Here is a 15,485-nt window from a genome sequence, read left to right as displayed (position 1 = left end):
CTTCACTGTGTTCCTGAAGGTCAAACTATTAATCAATATTACTACCTTCGGTTCTTACTCCATAAGAAAATAATAATAGTAATAATAATAATAATAATAATAATAATAAAAGACCTGAATTGTGAAATTACAAGTCATGGATTCTGTTAGAAGACAACATGCCAGCTCATAACACATTGTCTGTTAAGAGGTTTCTAGTGAAGTACAGCATCCCAGTGTTGGACCACCTAGCTTATTTGTATGACCTAGTACAATATGACTTTTATCCTCCAAAATCTGCATTAAAAGAAGCAAGATTTCCATCCATTGAAGTAGTGAAAGAACAAATGGTAAGAAGCATGATCAAGGAGCTCACAGAGGAATATTTCCAGCACTGTTTCCATCAATGGAAAATTCACAAGGAATGTTAGAGTATATTCAGGATGACAGTAATTTAATAAACATGTTCTTGCAATAAAATGTTTTACAGTGATAGTCACATTATTTTGTAGCCACACCGTGTATTTCAAGTTAGTCAAATGCTTCATTTATCAAATGTATGTTAGTTTACCATAACAGTGAATTACATTTCTCAGTGTACTACACACTGCATGTACTAGTAAATATATTAAGAGCAATATTGATAGATTCACTGATTTTATGTCAAACATTATTTATGTTGCACGTGATACACAAACAGCAGTCAGTCCATTAAGCTAAGGTTCCAATGGGTGGATAGCCTGGAAAAGTCCTCAGGTAGTTTTGTTGCAGCTTTCAGTAACTAAATAAGTGAGATCTGTTGATAAAAGTGAAGCAAGAGTAACTTACTAACAGTAATACAGGAATGACTCAGATGTAAGGCAGCTGCTGGTGTGATAGAAATGAGACAAACATGTACGTCTGTGGAAAAGCAAGAAGAAGGGCACGGCGCCACATTCAACACTAGCAGACGTCAACAACGTATCTGCTTTGTACAGGACATAAAGACGGTTTAGGGCCCAAGTGACACCAGCTGCTACTTGGGGCACCAAGCTAGAGGGGCGCCAGTGGCTCCACAACTGTAAGATTGCTGTGCAGGGCTTATCACAGTGTACTTGGAGTGCCTAGATGAGAGAAGTGCTGCAAGATTTGTATACAGTATGTATCACAATTAGGAGCGAAAAATGACAGGGTGAAATTGGGTGAGGGGAAAAAGGAGGGGGGGGGGGGGTGCCAAATTATGGAGGGGGAGGGAGGGGTGCCAAATTATAAGTTGGTTTTGAGGAGAAATGTTCTCACACTGGTTTGCCAAGCCACTGCAATTTACTCTTAAACCGAAAGTAATTATTGCAATTTTTACTTAAATACCTGCAAAATAGTTATTACTGTGGATATCTGTGGTTATATATGCAGACATCTGCATCTGTGCAGACCTCTACCAATGGACTGCATTTAAATGTAATGAGAGAAAGTCACATGTTCTGAAATGAATATAAATTCTATTTTAAAATCTTTAAGTACTTAAAAAGTCACCAACTTTAATAACTTGTTTACAAATCTAGCTTTTATATAAAATTTTAGATTTCTCACTTAAGACTAAAAACCCTATGGCACATTGGCAATACATGCCAACTTCTCACACATAGACAAAGCATATCAAAGAAAATCATAAATGACAGCTCATCTATTTAGCTTCATATGATGCTGCACCTCAAATATGTAGAAGATTTATGATACAGTTCAAACTAGCCAATATATGTTTCACAAATTCACTCTGAAGAATTCAAAAGCACAGCAGAAACAAAATATGACTGAGTAGGAAGGAGCCCATACCAATGTCTTTGTTTTGTCCCTGGCAATTCTTTCTAATCTTCTTGATGCTGCATCTCCAGGTGTTATCGGTTCATCGTAATCAATACCATTTTCTAAGAAGATAGGAGGAGGTCTCTGATTCTTCACACCAGGGGTAATCTGTGGCTTTTGAATTGGTTTCCTTTTACAGGCCATTTCTTTAATTACTTCAAATCTCTGAAGATATATGCTGGTGAATGAACTGTTGTTATCTTGCAAAAACAGTTGTGATGTTCTTAATGGCCTGCCTGCCTTCGTTTGTGGTGGAAGCTTATAAACACCTTTTGTCTTCTTCTGCTTTTTTGGATTTGTATCATAAAAAACTTTGCCTTCTTCTCTTGGTACTATAACTGTTTCATACCTGAAATAATAATTATGAATCAACTGTGCTAAAAATCGAGATGTTTCCTTCATGATATCATCTATTTGTTAGATGTACAGTGATAACAATTTTCAGGATTTTAATAAAAATTTCCAATTCACAAGTATTTAATTTAATTTATACATACACACAAACTAAAGTATGAACTCTTGAAACATTGCAGAAAAAGTCCCTAAATAAAAGAACAAAAATGGATAGTCAAATGATTAGGTATTCTGTATAGAACACTTTGTTGATGTTTTGAGCAGTGAAGTTGATGGAATTCACTGAATTAATAATCTAATTCCTGGCTGATTTTAAAGATAAATATTCATTAGTTACATGAATTAAACAGCAGTTTCCCACTTGTGCAGTAACTATCAAAGATGGCAACATAGTCACATATCAAGTTTCTTACGGACTAACTGACACCAGTTTTGCGTTAGACAGAAAGTGGATCTATCTAGCCACTGTGAACAGTACAAAGCCAGCAGTCATCTGCACAGTAGTTACTAATATTTAACAAACACTGCTATACTTCAATTTATCATTCCTCAAGAAAATGAATTTCGAATGCTACGCAGTAATGCAGCGACACTCACCACCCAATAGTGATACAGGTTTACCATCATGTGTTTTGCAAATCAAATGTGGATCAAATAATTCTACTTGAAAAAGCAAACAACTAACATAATTCTGTGTTACATTTCTGGAGCAGTTTCTCTCTGCACTGCAGCTCACAAAAGGAGAATAATAATATTCAAGTTTATTTTTTGATGCATGAAGGGCTGTTAAGGAGGGTAAGGAACTCTTCCAGAAGAAATTTTCCTTACTTTTAAATCAAAAATTTTGGAAGTACTTTTAACGCACACAACGCGATGTAATGTCGCAAAGAGGTCTTTGATACTTTTAACTGTCTTCACATTATTCACAAAAATATTTAACTAAAAAAGAGGGGGATGTTCATCATTTCAGATCTTTACTGAAATACACTAGTTATTAATGGCATTCAGTTCAATGTACAATTCTAGGGTTCTGCCATGCAATAAAATAAAACTTTTAAGACAAACATATTATTATTTTATCGATATAATCCACATAATGAAATACAAATGGATTTTTTAATGCTACAGAAAACAGGTCACGGGTGTTACGACGGCATGGAAAATATCTTGATGATTATACTGCAGAACACATTTTTTGCCTCTACATGAGAATAGGTGATTATGACTAAATTTCATACACTGAATTCAGATTTGTCTTTAGTTTTTCTCCATCAAATACAGTTTCTTTTGGGTATCAATTTTCCCCTATTATGGGAATAAGCTTCAGTTCACCTCAACAGGGAAACGTTCTTTTCTATGTGTATTTTGATCTCTGCATTTGTACATCTAGTGTTAGCTATACTAAACAGAAGTCAAAATTCTGTCTTGTGCTGCCACCTGGCAAGTTTGCATGAAATTTTGCAGAAAGAGTGTTGGTGCTACTCTGTACTGGTAGTTATTATTATACTGTGTGTTGTGCATATTACGATATATGGGTATACTCTATCAGAACATTATGTACAAAACGTCTTAGTCTGTGCTGGCATAAGCTGGCACCAGCACTCCGGGCAACAAAGAGGTTGCGACAAGATCGATAGTAGGCTCAAGCAACACACCTATCAGGAGAGAGGCCAAATAGAGACTCGCAAGCAAAGTGCTGCCAACGCCCTCTTGACTGCTAGTATTTAGACTGCTGCTGTGGACCAGAGTGAGTCAACAAGTAGAGTCATCAGTCACAGCCCAATGGGAGTATAGTTGCAGTTAGCTCAGCCTCTAGCTTGAAGTCAGTCAGTACCTAGCGACCAGGTGGTGTACATAGCAGGGCTTGTACTGCACCAGTAGTGAGGCTAATGTGGACTATTATGGAAGAGCTTGTACCGCAACAACTAGCTTAAGTTAAGTAGCTTTTTTATTCTTATGAATAAAGAACCCTGTTAATATATGTGTGCAGTTGTGTTACAGAAAGAGGATACTGGCCACCAACCAATATCCTTTCCTTGCTTCCCATGGTACAAACCTGCAGTGACAAGGAGACAACAAAAAAACTGGCAACGAGTATCATTCAGTGCAGATTTTGCTTGCTTCTCTTGTGTTTTACCTTGTAGGGGTGTTCATTTTTCATTGCTAATCGTTGTGTTCTTGCATGTATTCCAGGAGGGGAGCTGCAGAACTAATCAAATTTCTCTTTCCAGATGCTTTGCTTGCTGTTTCTGCTATAACATACTTGCATAAACCATGGCTCCCTGCCCCCTCTACCGTCTACCCCATGCCTCAGCTGCAGACGGCCAGTGTAATGGATCTAACACAAGCTTTTCAGTTTCAGACCCAACAAACTGCTGCCCTACTAATTATGGTTCAACAACTACTGGCTGCACAAGGTGCATCAGCCGCCCAATAGACAGACGGGACTAGCCCAACAAGTGCCGCTGACCAGCATACCGCCATTCAGGCAGTTTAACAACACAGAAGAAGGGTTTGAATACCTGACACAGTTCCAAGCACACTGTCAAGTTAATCGTGTTGAAGGTACTGTAAAGCTACAATACTCTTTTTTTGACTGCGGGGTCCCCAGTGTTTAGGTTAGTACAAAAGCTATTCCCAACTGCGTCTCCCAACGAACTCAGTTATGACCAAGTAATCACTGAATTAACCAAATACTATGACCGGCAAGTTCAAGTAGCTGCAGCCAGATAAAAGATGTACTGTCTGTGGTACATGGAATTAACAGGGATGACTAGGAAGTGTAAATTTATGTGTAATTGTGGCAAGTTTTACAGTGATTTAATGATTAGGGATGCAATGACATTCAGTGTCCCAGGTAGTAGAATATGGAAACAGAGCCTAAAGTACTCTGATCCACCACTTCCTCAAGTATTGCAAATCTTAGAACAATATGATTTGAGTGCCATAGCGGTCAGTACATTTGACCAGACCCTGATTTGTCGGGTTGAGTCGCCCCTTGCTCACGACAACCCCAAGCAGCCACAATGACGAGCGTGTACATAGCCGCACCGACAGCCACATAGACATGTAAACAAGCCTGTGAATTTAGTTAAGTCTTGCACTAGATATTTTGCTTGTCATAAAAGACAAGATTGCCTATCACATAATGCAGCATGTTCCACATTTGGAAGACAAGACCATGTCAAAGCAGTTTCTCAGAAAAAACAGGCTCAGGTACATGCAGTGAATGTGAATTGAAAGAATTGCGAGGTAATGGTGTAATTCCTCCCATTCAAACTAGTCAATGGGCAAGTGCTCTTGTTTTGTTGCCTAAGCCTTCTGTTCACATTCGTGTTGACAGTCAACCCACAGACAGTAGTTGACACTTATCTGTTACCTTGTCCTGAGGAACCCATGGACAAGCTTTGTGCAAGACATTACTTTTCTAAGATAGATTTGTGTGATGCCTACTTGCAAATTCCATTGAATGAAGAATCACAGAAAGTGTTTGTTTTAGATACACACTTAGGACTGTTCAAGTATTTGTGTTTGCCCTTCGACAGTGCTTCCGCATGCGCATTTTTTCAACATTATTTGGAACAGCTGACTACAAAAGTGCCTATTTGTTCAAAATACTTTGACAATATTGTCATCTGAGGTCATACACCAGAGGAACAAATTATCAGTTACTCTTTTTCAAGTGTTGTCAGAAGCAGTACTCAAGTACTGTCTTGAAAAGCTTGACTTTGAACTGCAGTACTTAGGTCATGTGATAAACAGATAGGGTGTGCACCCCTCCAATCTCACTTACTTGCAATCCATGATCTGCCTGTTCCTTGCAATGTGTCTGAACTGTAGTCAGTACTAGGCAAGATGACATATTACATTCGTTTCTTACTGAACACCCCTCAGATTGTGGCTCCATTGCATTGCTTGCGTTGCAAAAATGTATCTTTTGTGTGGACTAAAGACTGTCGAGACGCCTATCAGAAACTCAGAAATGCTTTGAAACTTCCTGGCAGATTAAAACTGTGTGCCAGATGGAGACTTGAACTCGGGACCTTTGGCTTTCACAGGCAAGTGCTCTACTATCTGAGCTACCCAAGCACGACTCATGTCCCATCCTCACAGCTTTATTTCTGCCAGTACCTCGTCTCCTACCTTCCAAACTTTACAGAAGCTCTCCTGAAAGAAAGGATATTGCAGAGGCATGGCTTAGCCACAGCCTGGGGGATGTTTCCAGAATGAGATTTTCACTCTGCAGCGCACACTCCGCTGCAGAGTGAAAATCTCATTCTCAGAAATGCTTTGCTTAGTCACACATGTTTAATGCATTTTGATCCTGCCGAGCCTGTAGTCTTGCAACTTGACGCATCTTCCATCGCACTGTGCTTTTGCACAGAACTGGTGCACACGGCAGACCTATTGTTTATGCCTCAATGTTGTTAACTCAAACTCAGTGCAATTATTCTCAAATTGAAAAAGAAGCTCTCACTATCGTGAAAGGTGTGACAAAATTCCATCACTATTTGTATGGTCATGAGTTCTATTTAGTGACAAGTCTTTGCAGTCCTTGTTTCATCCGTCAAAGCCGGTTCTTAAGCACTGCTCAAAAATTGCAAAAATGGGCTTTGTTGCTTTTGCGGTATCAGTATGTAATTGTGTACAGACCTATGGCAAAGCGTGCCAATGCAAACATACTATCTAGCCTTCGGATTGGCCCAGAATCTGATTTTGATGCATCTGTTGCATCTTGTTACTAAATTGATGCACAATACTGTTCAATGAATGAGGCCAAAACGTTCAAATAAGTAATGAAGAAGAAGATGAAGACAAGTAATTGTCTTCTTCTTCTTCTTCATCACTTATTTGAACGTCTTGGCCTCATTCATTGAACAGTATCCAGAACTCTGTTGTGTGCCAATATTAAGTATGTCAGTAAAACCTTTCAGTTCAACAGGGTGTGATTTTAGTTCAAAATGAGAGTGGACAATCGTGTGTGCTTATACCCAAAGTATTGCAAAAGGATGTGTTGTGATTGCTCCACTAAGGACATTGGGGAATTGTTAGCACGAAACAATTAGTGTGACGATGAAACAATTAGTGAGACGGTACTGTACTTGGCAGGGTATGGATGCTCATATAGAACAGATGACGTCACAGTGTCGTGCAGATGTGGAAAACCAATCCGCTCCACCACAGGCAACCTCAGCTTGGCCTAAGACTCAATCGCCATAGCAACAAATGCACATTGACTCTGCAGAACCATTTCTGAACACTCGTTTGCTCGTAATGGTAGACTCTTTTAGCTCTGATTCGCGGTGCCTATGAACTCTACAACATCACGTAGCACCTTTCAAGCATCGTCCTCAATATTTTGCATAGAAGATTTGCCAGAAGTAATTATTTTGGACAACAGACCACAGTTCACTTCAATTGCTTTTGAACAGTTTTGTGAACGAAGTGGCATTCATCATCTAACAAGTGCTCCGTTTTGCCCTCAGTCCAACGGAGAAGCAGAACGTTTCACATGCACTTTCCTCCTGTCGCTCTCATCCACGAGATGGACCATCACCTGCAGAACTTCTGCATGGCCGCCACCACTGGATGCTACTACACTAGCTACACCCACCGCAGCATCTGATGCCACCAACGGTCCACAAATATCATTTTGCGCCACGCGATCTTGTTCTTTTCAGGATTTATGGCAACTGTGGGTGCTGGGAAAGAGGTGTAATCCAGGAATGCATTGGCTCTTCTTTGTATTTGATTTCAGGTCCCGATGGTTTGCAGTGTCACTACCAGAACCAAATTTGTGCATGTTATTTGCCCCTTGATTCTACTGATTTTCTTCCACCAGACTCACGGCCTCACGGGACTGCACAGTCTTTGCAGCCACGCACTGGTGCTACCAGGGTACCCCTGGAGAAGCAGATGGACAATGCACCCTCAGCCCCGCTGTCGCCACTCGCTGACCCCATTGACCTGGACACCCCCCACCCCACGTCGCACCAGGACGCGCGCCTTCACGCCTGGACGTGTGCCCCAGCAGCAGTTTTCCAGAGGATGCTGCTGTTGCTTTGCAAACCAGATGGTGGGGTACAGTCGGGAGTAAATGTCCTCCACAGCTATAGCTCCAGCTCCATGCTCATTTCTACTTCCAGTGTCTTACCTTCCTCCCCACTGTCGTTTGCAGCCTCACTACAAGCCAATGGTGCAGCATTTCGGGGAGGGAGAAATGTGCTGGCGTAAGCTGGTGCCATCACTCTGGGCAGCAAAGAGGTTGTGACAAGATCAATAGGAGGCACAAGCAATGTGCCTATCAGGAAAGAGGCCAAATACATATTCGCAAGCAACATGCTGCCAACGTCCTCTCAACCGCTAGTATTTATATCGCCGCCGCAGACCGGAGGGCCCAGTCAGTCATCCAGTGAGTCAACAAGCAGAGTCATCAGTCGCAGTCCGATGCGAGTCACAGTTGCAGTTAGCTCAGCCTCTAGCTCAGAGTCATTCAGTACCTAGCAACCAGGTGGTGTACATAGCAGGACTTGTACTTCACTAGCAGTGAGGCTAATGTGGACTATTATGGAAGAGCTTGTACCACAACAACTAGCTCAAGTTGAATAGCTTTATTTCTGTGAATAAAGAACTCTGTTAATATATGTGTGCAGTTGTGTTATAGAAAGAGGATACCAGCTACCAAACAACATCCTCTCTTTGCTTCCCATGGTACAAGCCTACAGTGAACGAGATGACACAAAATAGACAATGTGTAAATAACCCCAATACGTTTTGATACATATCTGGAGAATATATAGTGAAAAGCCAAGGCATAATTTTACTTAAGCAATTAAGATGAGATACAAGTTGTATTTTGGCTGCAGTGTTGTGGACCAAGATAAGCCCTTTGCTCCTCACTTTTGTTGTGACACATATGTAATGCAAATAGGATGATCATGCCACTGACAGCTATTTTTCCTTGATCAAAGTGTGGCGCAAACATTATTGGTCTTCTTGCCATGTCAGTTCAGGGTAAAACCTCAAGCTTTTGAGGATCATCATTGTCAGGAGCAACCGACTGTCTAAACTGCTCCTGTGGTGGCTTTATATAGCCCACAGACAGCTTCTGATTAGTCAGTAGTTATGCAGTGTTCTTGCAGATGATGTTGACATTTGCGTTGGTGGTGCCACTACTCCCATTGTAGTATAAACATTGCAACAAATACCTTGCTGCAATACACCACTAAGATTGTACCTGCTGTCACGGATGAAGTTGTTCTTGCACATTCTTATTTCTATAGACTTGTGTTTGTTTGTGAGGCTGTGCTCAGAAACTACAGATTTCTCCAGTTATCAATTTTCAATATGCTGTTGATGTTCTGCACAGTGGTTGGAAATGTTATGGATGGACTGACCCAGGTAATTTCTTCTGCACTCACAAGTGGTGTTATAAATCCCAGGATCCTGAGGCTGAGACTGTGCTCAAGAGGGTGTAGGATTTCCTTTATCTTGTATCTTGTCTTCCCCGGACTCCACCTATTTTGCCGGATGTAGCACTGCAGAAAGCAAGGAATTCAATAGTGGCTCACCATTTAAACTTCAACATATTCATGTACTTCAACATTTTCATGTTTCCTTTTCTTACAGAATGCTGACTTCACATCACATAACCTATGGGTCGTGTCATACAGCAGGATATCATCAAGAATCTAAGAGCACAACCTCCTAGACCTCCTAGGCTGTACAGATTACCTAGGGTCTCAAGGAAGGTATTCCACTGAAGCCAGTTGTTAGCACTATTGATTCTACTACCTACAGGCTGGCCAAATATGCAATTAAGCTGATGACTTCGATAGTTGACCATTACAAACATCACAACAAAAATTCATATATTCGTTGAGAAAATTAAACAGATTATAGAGTTGGACCAAGTAATATTTTAGTCAGCCTGGATGTGGTCTCATTATTTAAAAAAGTTCCTGTGGAGGACACATCGAAACTGTTGGCACTACATTTTCCCCATGAAACAATAAAGTTGTTCTGACACGTTATGAAGATCACCTGCTTCTTGCATGGCAGTACATTTTATTAAATGACAGATGGAATGGCTATGGATTTTCCCTTGTCTCCAATAGTGAACAATTTTTTTACAGAACATTTTGAGGAATATGCGTTAAATTTGGGTCCCCTTTGCCCATCTTTATTTTATTGTTACGTTGACAACACATTTTTGATCTGGCCACATGGCATAGAAGCTCTTGAAGCACTTCCATGAACATATGAACAGTATGCACTCAAACATCCAGTTCAGTGTCGAAACAGAGACAGTGGGAAAGCTGCCGTTTCTGGTTCAACCAAAGTCATACGGACGGCTTGGCCACTCTGTGTATCACAAGCAAAAGCATACTAATTTTCATCTTAGCATCTAAAGTAGAAAGAGAGACTACGGGTAACGTGGTATGAAGTCAGCGTTCCCCAAGAAAAGGAAATGTGAAAATCTTGAACGTTCACATGATGAGCCACTGATTTCAATCCTTCCTTTCTGCGGCACTACATCCAGCAAGATAGGTAGAGTCCTGGGTAGACAATCTTTAAGATCTAGTTTCCGACCTCCTAAGAAGGTAAAGGTGATGCTGCACTCTGTTAAGGACATTCTTGGCCTCTGGATCCCTGGGATTTATAACCTCCCTTGTTATTGTGGTAGCAGTTACATCAGTCAGTCCGCCCATACAGTTTCCAACAGCTGAGCCAACATCAATGGCATGCTACAAATCAAAGACTGGAGAAATCTGCAATTGCTGTGCATAGCCTCACAAACAGATACAAAAATATTGTTTGACAAAACAAAAGTTCTGTCGCACACTCCTACATTTGTGATTAAAGAGGCTGTGGAAATAAGAATGTTTGAGAAGAATGTCACCCATGGCAGCAGATACAATCTTAGCAGTGCACATAAGCAAGCTCTCCTTGCAGAGAAGACCCAGAGATATTCATTTCAATGTTTACGACATAGGTGTGCTATCTGTAACAGCACTGCATAATTACTGACCAATTAGAAGCTGTGTATGGGCTATATAAAGCCACCACAGTAACAGTTTAAACAGTCAGTTTAAAGACACCACAGCAGCAGTTTAAGCAGTCAGTTGCTACTGAATGAGACAATGCAGGTAATCGTTGAAATCTCAAATTTTTATCCCGAACTTTGCTGAAAAAGTCCAAGAATGTGTTATACAGTATAGAGATACTGTCCAACAGCAGCAGCAACCAGCAAAGCAGGGTTCAGATTTGGAGTATTTGCCAGCACAATCAACCACCTCACTGTCTTTTCCTACAAAAGTTTGTGTATTATATGACACCAATCATTAGTTCGGAGAACTGTGTCATGTCCACAATTCTGACGAATGGAGACTCTTCATTGATTCCTTCAAAACAAGTTCAAGGGCAGTCCTCCTCCATAATTTCAGTCAGATATAGTGGAACCTCACTTAATGACCATTTCCCATAATGCGCAATTCAAATAACAAGCAAAACAAATTGTGAAAAAGTGACTCCTTTAATGAGTGATGTTTTGCATAACGAGTGATGATGATGATTTAGTGTGACATCACCAGCCATTCATGCTTGGCGGGGGAAACATTCAGTAATATGAACACCTTTCCTTCAGCCTGGGTTCAGCGCTCATTCAGTCTGTGTTCAGCGCTCATTCTGTTAACCTTAGTGCAGCATGTGATCACACATTTTTCTAAACTTGTGTTCACACAGTTTTTTTTGTGTGCAAATTTTAATAACCTTCTTGGAAATGTCCCCAAAGATAAAGCCACAAGCAGGTGACCATAAGAGAAAGAAAATGACCTTTGAAATCAAATGTAAAATCAATGAAAAACACGAACATGGTGTGAGCCTTGCTGATTTAGCATGCACTTACAATTGGTCTACATTGACTATTTGCACTACCCTCAAGAACTAGGACAAGGTTAAGCAGATAGGTGCTTCAAAATGCATGACAAGAGTATCTAAACAATGGTTTTGTATTCTGGACAATGTCAAAAGTTTGCTCCTTACAAGGATAAATGAAAAGCAATTGTGAGGTGACACTGTTAAGGAGATCATTGTCTGAGAGAAGACAATGATGATTTTTGCCAACCTCAAAAGAAAAATTTGGAGTAGGTATTAAAATCCATGGAGAAGAAATAAAAACTTTGAGGTTCGCCGATGACATTGTAATTCTGTCAGAGACAGCAAAGGACTTGGAATAGCAGTTGAACGGAATGGATGGTGTCTTGAAGGGAGGATATAAGATGAACATCAACAAAAGCAAAACGAGGATAATGGAATGTAGTCGAATTAAGTCGGGTGATGTTGAGGGTATTAGATTAGGAAATGAGACGCTTAAAGTAGTAAAGGAGTTTTGCTATTTGGGGAGCAAAATAACTGATGATGGTCGAAGTAGAGAGGATATAAAATGTAGACTGGCAATGGCAAGGAAAGTGTTTCTGAAGAAGAGAAATTTGTTAACATCGAGTATAGATTTAAGTGTCAGGAAGTCATTTCTGAAAGTATTTGTATGGAGTGTAGCCATGTATGGAAGTGAAACATGGACGGTAAATAGTTTGGACAAGAAGAGAATAGAAGCTTTTGAAATGTGGTGCTACAGAAGAATGCTGAAGATTAGATGGGTAGATCACATAACTAATGAGGAAGTATTGAATAGGATTGGGGAGAAGAGAAGTTTGTGGCACAACTTGACCAGAAGAAGGGATCGGTTGGTAGGACATGTTCTGAGGCATCAAGGGATCACCAATTTAGTACTGGAGGGCAGCGTGGAGGGTAAAAATCATAGGGGGAGACCAAGAGATGAATACACTAAGCAGATTCAGAAGGATGTAGGTTGCAGTAGGTACTGGGAGATGAAGAAGCTTGCACAGGATAGAGTAGCATGGAGAGCTGCATCAAACCAGTCTCAGGACTGAAGACCACAACAACAACAACAACAACAACAACAACAACAACATTAAGAAGCTGCCAGGATCATCAGCGGCCGTTTCTAAGGGAAGCCATGGGTGTTTTGAAAAGTTTAAGAGAAGAACTGACATCCACAGCATTGGGAGGCATGGCAAATCAGCCAGATCCAACACAAAGGCAGCAAAGAACTTCAAGCAACTTCAAGATGCTCGTAGATTCCGAGGGTTACCTGCCCCAACAGGTTTTTAATTGTGATGAGATATGTCTATTCTGGAGAAAGATGCTGAAGCATACCTTTACAACAGCAGAGGAGACTGCAATGCCCAGTAACAAGCCAATGGAAGACCATCTCACACTGCTATTCCATGCCAATGCAAGCAGTGATTTTAAAATTAAACTGCTGCTTGTTTACCATTCAGAAACTCAAGGGGTCTTCAACTAGTGTAAAATCCGAAGTGCACGTTAAATATGACGTAGAGGTCCAACAACAAGGCTTGGATGACACGTGATCATTTTTGTGATTGGATCAATGAAGTGATCTCCTTGAGGAATTTCAACTCATCAAAATCCAATTTCTGCCTCCCAACTTTACTCCATTATTCCAGTCTATTAACCAGCAGATTATTTCTAGCTTTAAGGAGCTCTACACTAAAACATTCTTCAAGCATTGCTTTGAGTTGACTGAAGCTACCAATCTTAGTCCCAGAGAGTTTTGGAACTATCACTTCAACATCGTTGCCTGCGTCAGGGTGATCAAAAAGGTGTGGGAAAGGGCTACCAAGAGAACTCTCACTTCCCCTTGGAAGAAGCTTTGGCCAGAGAGTGTTGTTGAATGTGACTCTGAGGCTTTTGAGTCGGAACTTGTGGAGCCTGTACTGAATGGCATTGTGTCTTTGGCCGAGAGCATGGGATTAGAAGTGGACAACACTGATATCAATAAACTTGTGGAGGATCATAGCCGAGAAATGACCACCGAAGGGCTTATGAAGTTGCAGTGTATTTCACAGCAGAAAGTTGTGGAGAGGGGTTCTTCAGAGGAGGAGGAGGAGGAGGAGGATGAGGCGATAACAGCAAAGCAGCAATCTTCTGGTGCAGTTAAGAGAAATGCTGAAAGCATGGGAATTGGTTGCATCGTACATTGAAAATCATACCCCAATAAAGCAGTGGCTTTGTGAGGTACAAATTTATTTGACAATAATGCTGTATGTATAATTTTATTGGAATAAATTGCATGAATAAGACAAAACCTTTACTACTTTTTCTGCATGAATGGGCATTATCATATTTCACATTAATTTATGTGGGATTGATTGTTTCGCTTAATGAGTGTTTTGCTCTACGGATACAATTCTGGAATGAATTATGCTCGCTATGCTAGGTGCCATTGTACTTGTGTACTTGATTAACAAATAAGAAATTTGTAAAACCAATGCAGGATTTGGTCCATTACTTACACTGTGATATGTATAACTGGAAAATGTGTGCAGATCTGAAAGTAACAGGGGCTATTGACTGCTATACAACCAGGTTACTTCTGTGTGAATGAGACAGTTGCAACAAGGAATTATATTACATACAGAAAGAGTGGCCTAAGCAAAATGCCTACACTGCAGGTAAAATGATTTTGTTGTAAGAGCCCGTAATAAGCCTTGAAGATGTATATCTCCCTCCACTGCATATTAAAATGGGCTTAATGAAGATAAAAAGTATTGGACAGAGAAGGGGAAGGTTTTGCATACCTGAAGACTTAGTTTCACAATATCAGCAGTGCAAAGGTTAGAAAGCCAGTACTTATTGCTCCCGGAATACAAAAATTTTTGCAACCTACAGATTTCACCAACTTGTTAAGTGAGAGTGGAGAAGATGCATGGAATGCATTCAACTCAGTGTATATGTACTTTCTCGAAAATCACAACTATGATGACTATAAAGATGTTGTGATTAACATGATAAGATATTTCCAATGTATTAACTGTCATGTGTCACCAACGTTACATTTCCTTGAATACTATCTTGACTTCTTCCTTCAGAACTTGGGGGATACAACCAATGTACATGGGGAACATTTTCACCAGGACAAGACCTTTTAAACTTAACCTTGGGTGAAACATTTGTCTTTGCAAGGTTTCAAAATTATGTACTTTTCATAAATAATAAAACCCTTACTTTTGTAAAACAGTATGTGATGGGAAATTCTGATTTTCAAATCCTTTATCTCCATAGCCATGACAAGTGAAAAATCATAATTTTATCCAGAAGGGAGATGAAAAGTTAAGATGTGTTACACGGTGTAATCACATAGTCTGCATCATATAAAGAGTGAACTGAACAAGATGAGCACCTTGCTGACAAAAACTGAAAGCAGT

The 15,485-nt window shown here is 40.3% G+C and overlaps 1 protein-coding gene across 3 annotated transcripts in view; it reads right to left on the bottom strand.

Annotated features, from left to right (window-relative positions):
• The window catches only part of LOC126182312 (helicase domino), a 425,840-nt gene that overhangs the window by 116,191 nt on the left and 294,164 nt on the right, over window positions 1–15,485 (bottom strand). For all 3 annotated transcript variants that reach the window (XM_049924839.1, XM_049924841.1, XM_049924840.1), the window contains one exon: window positions 1,792–2,170. In XM_049924839.1, the coding sequence (XP_049780796.1) occupies window positions 1,792–2,170 (379 nt within the window). The remainder of the gene's footprint in view (window positions 1–1,791; window positions 2,171–15,485) is intronic.

The sequence above is a fragment of the Schistocerca cancellata genome, chromosome 1 (assembly GCF_023864275.1).
Source record: "Schistocerca cancellata isolate TAMUIC-IGC-003103 chromosome 1, iqSchCanc2.1, whole genome shotgun sequence".
Classification (NCBI taxonomy): Eukaryota; Metazoa; Arthropoda; class Insecta; order Orthoptera; family Acrididae; genus Schistocerca; species Schistocerca cancellata.
The sequence above is the reverse complement of the archived record's forward strand: the minus strand, read 5'-3'. Positions and strand labels throughout refer to the sequence as shown.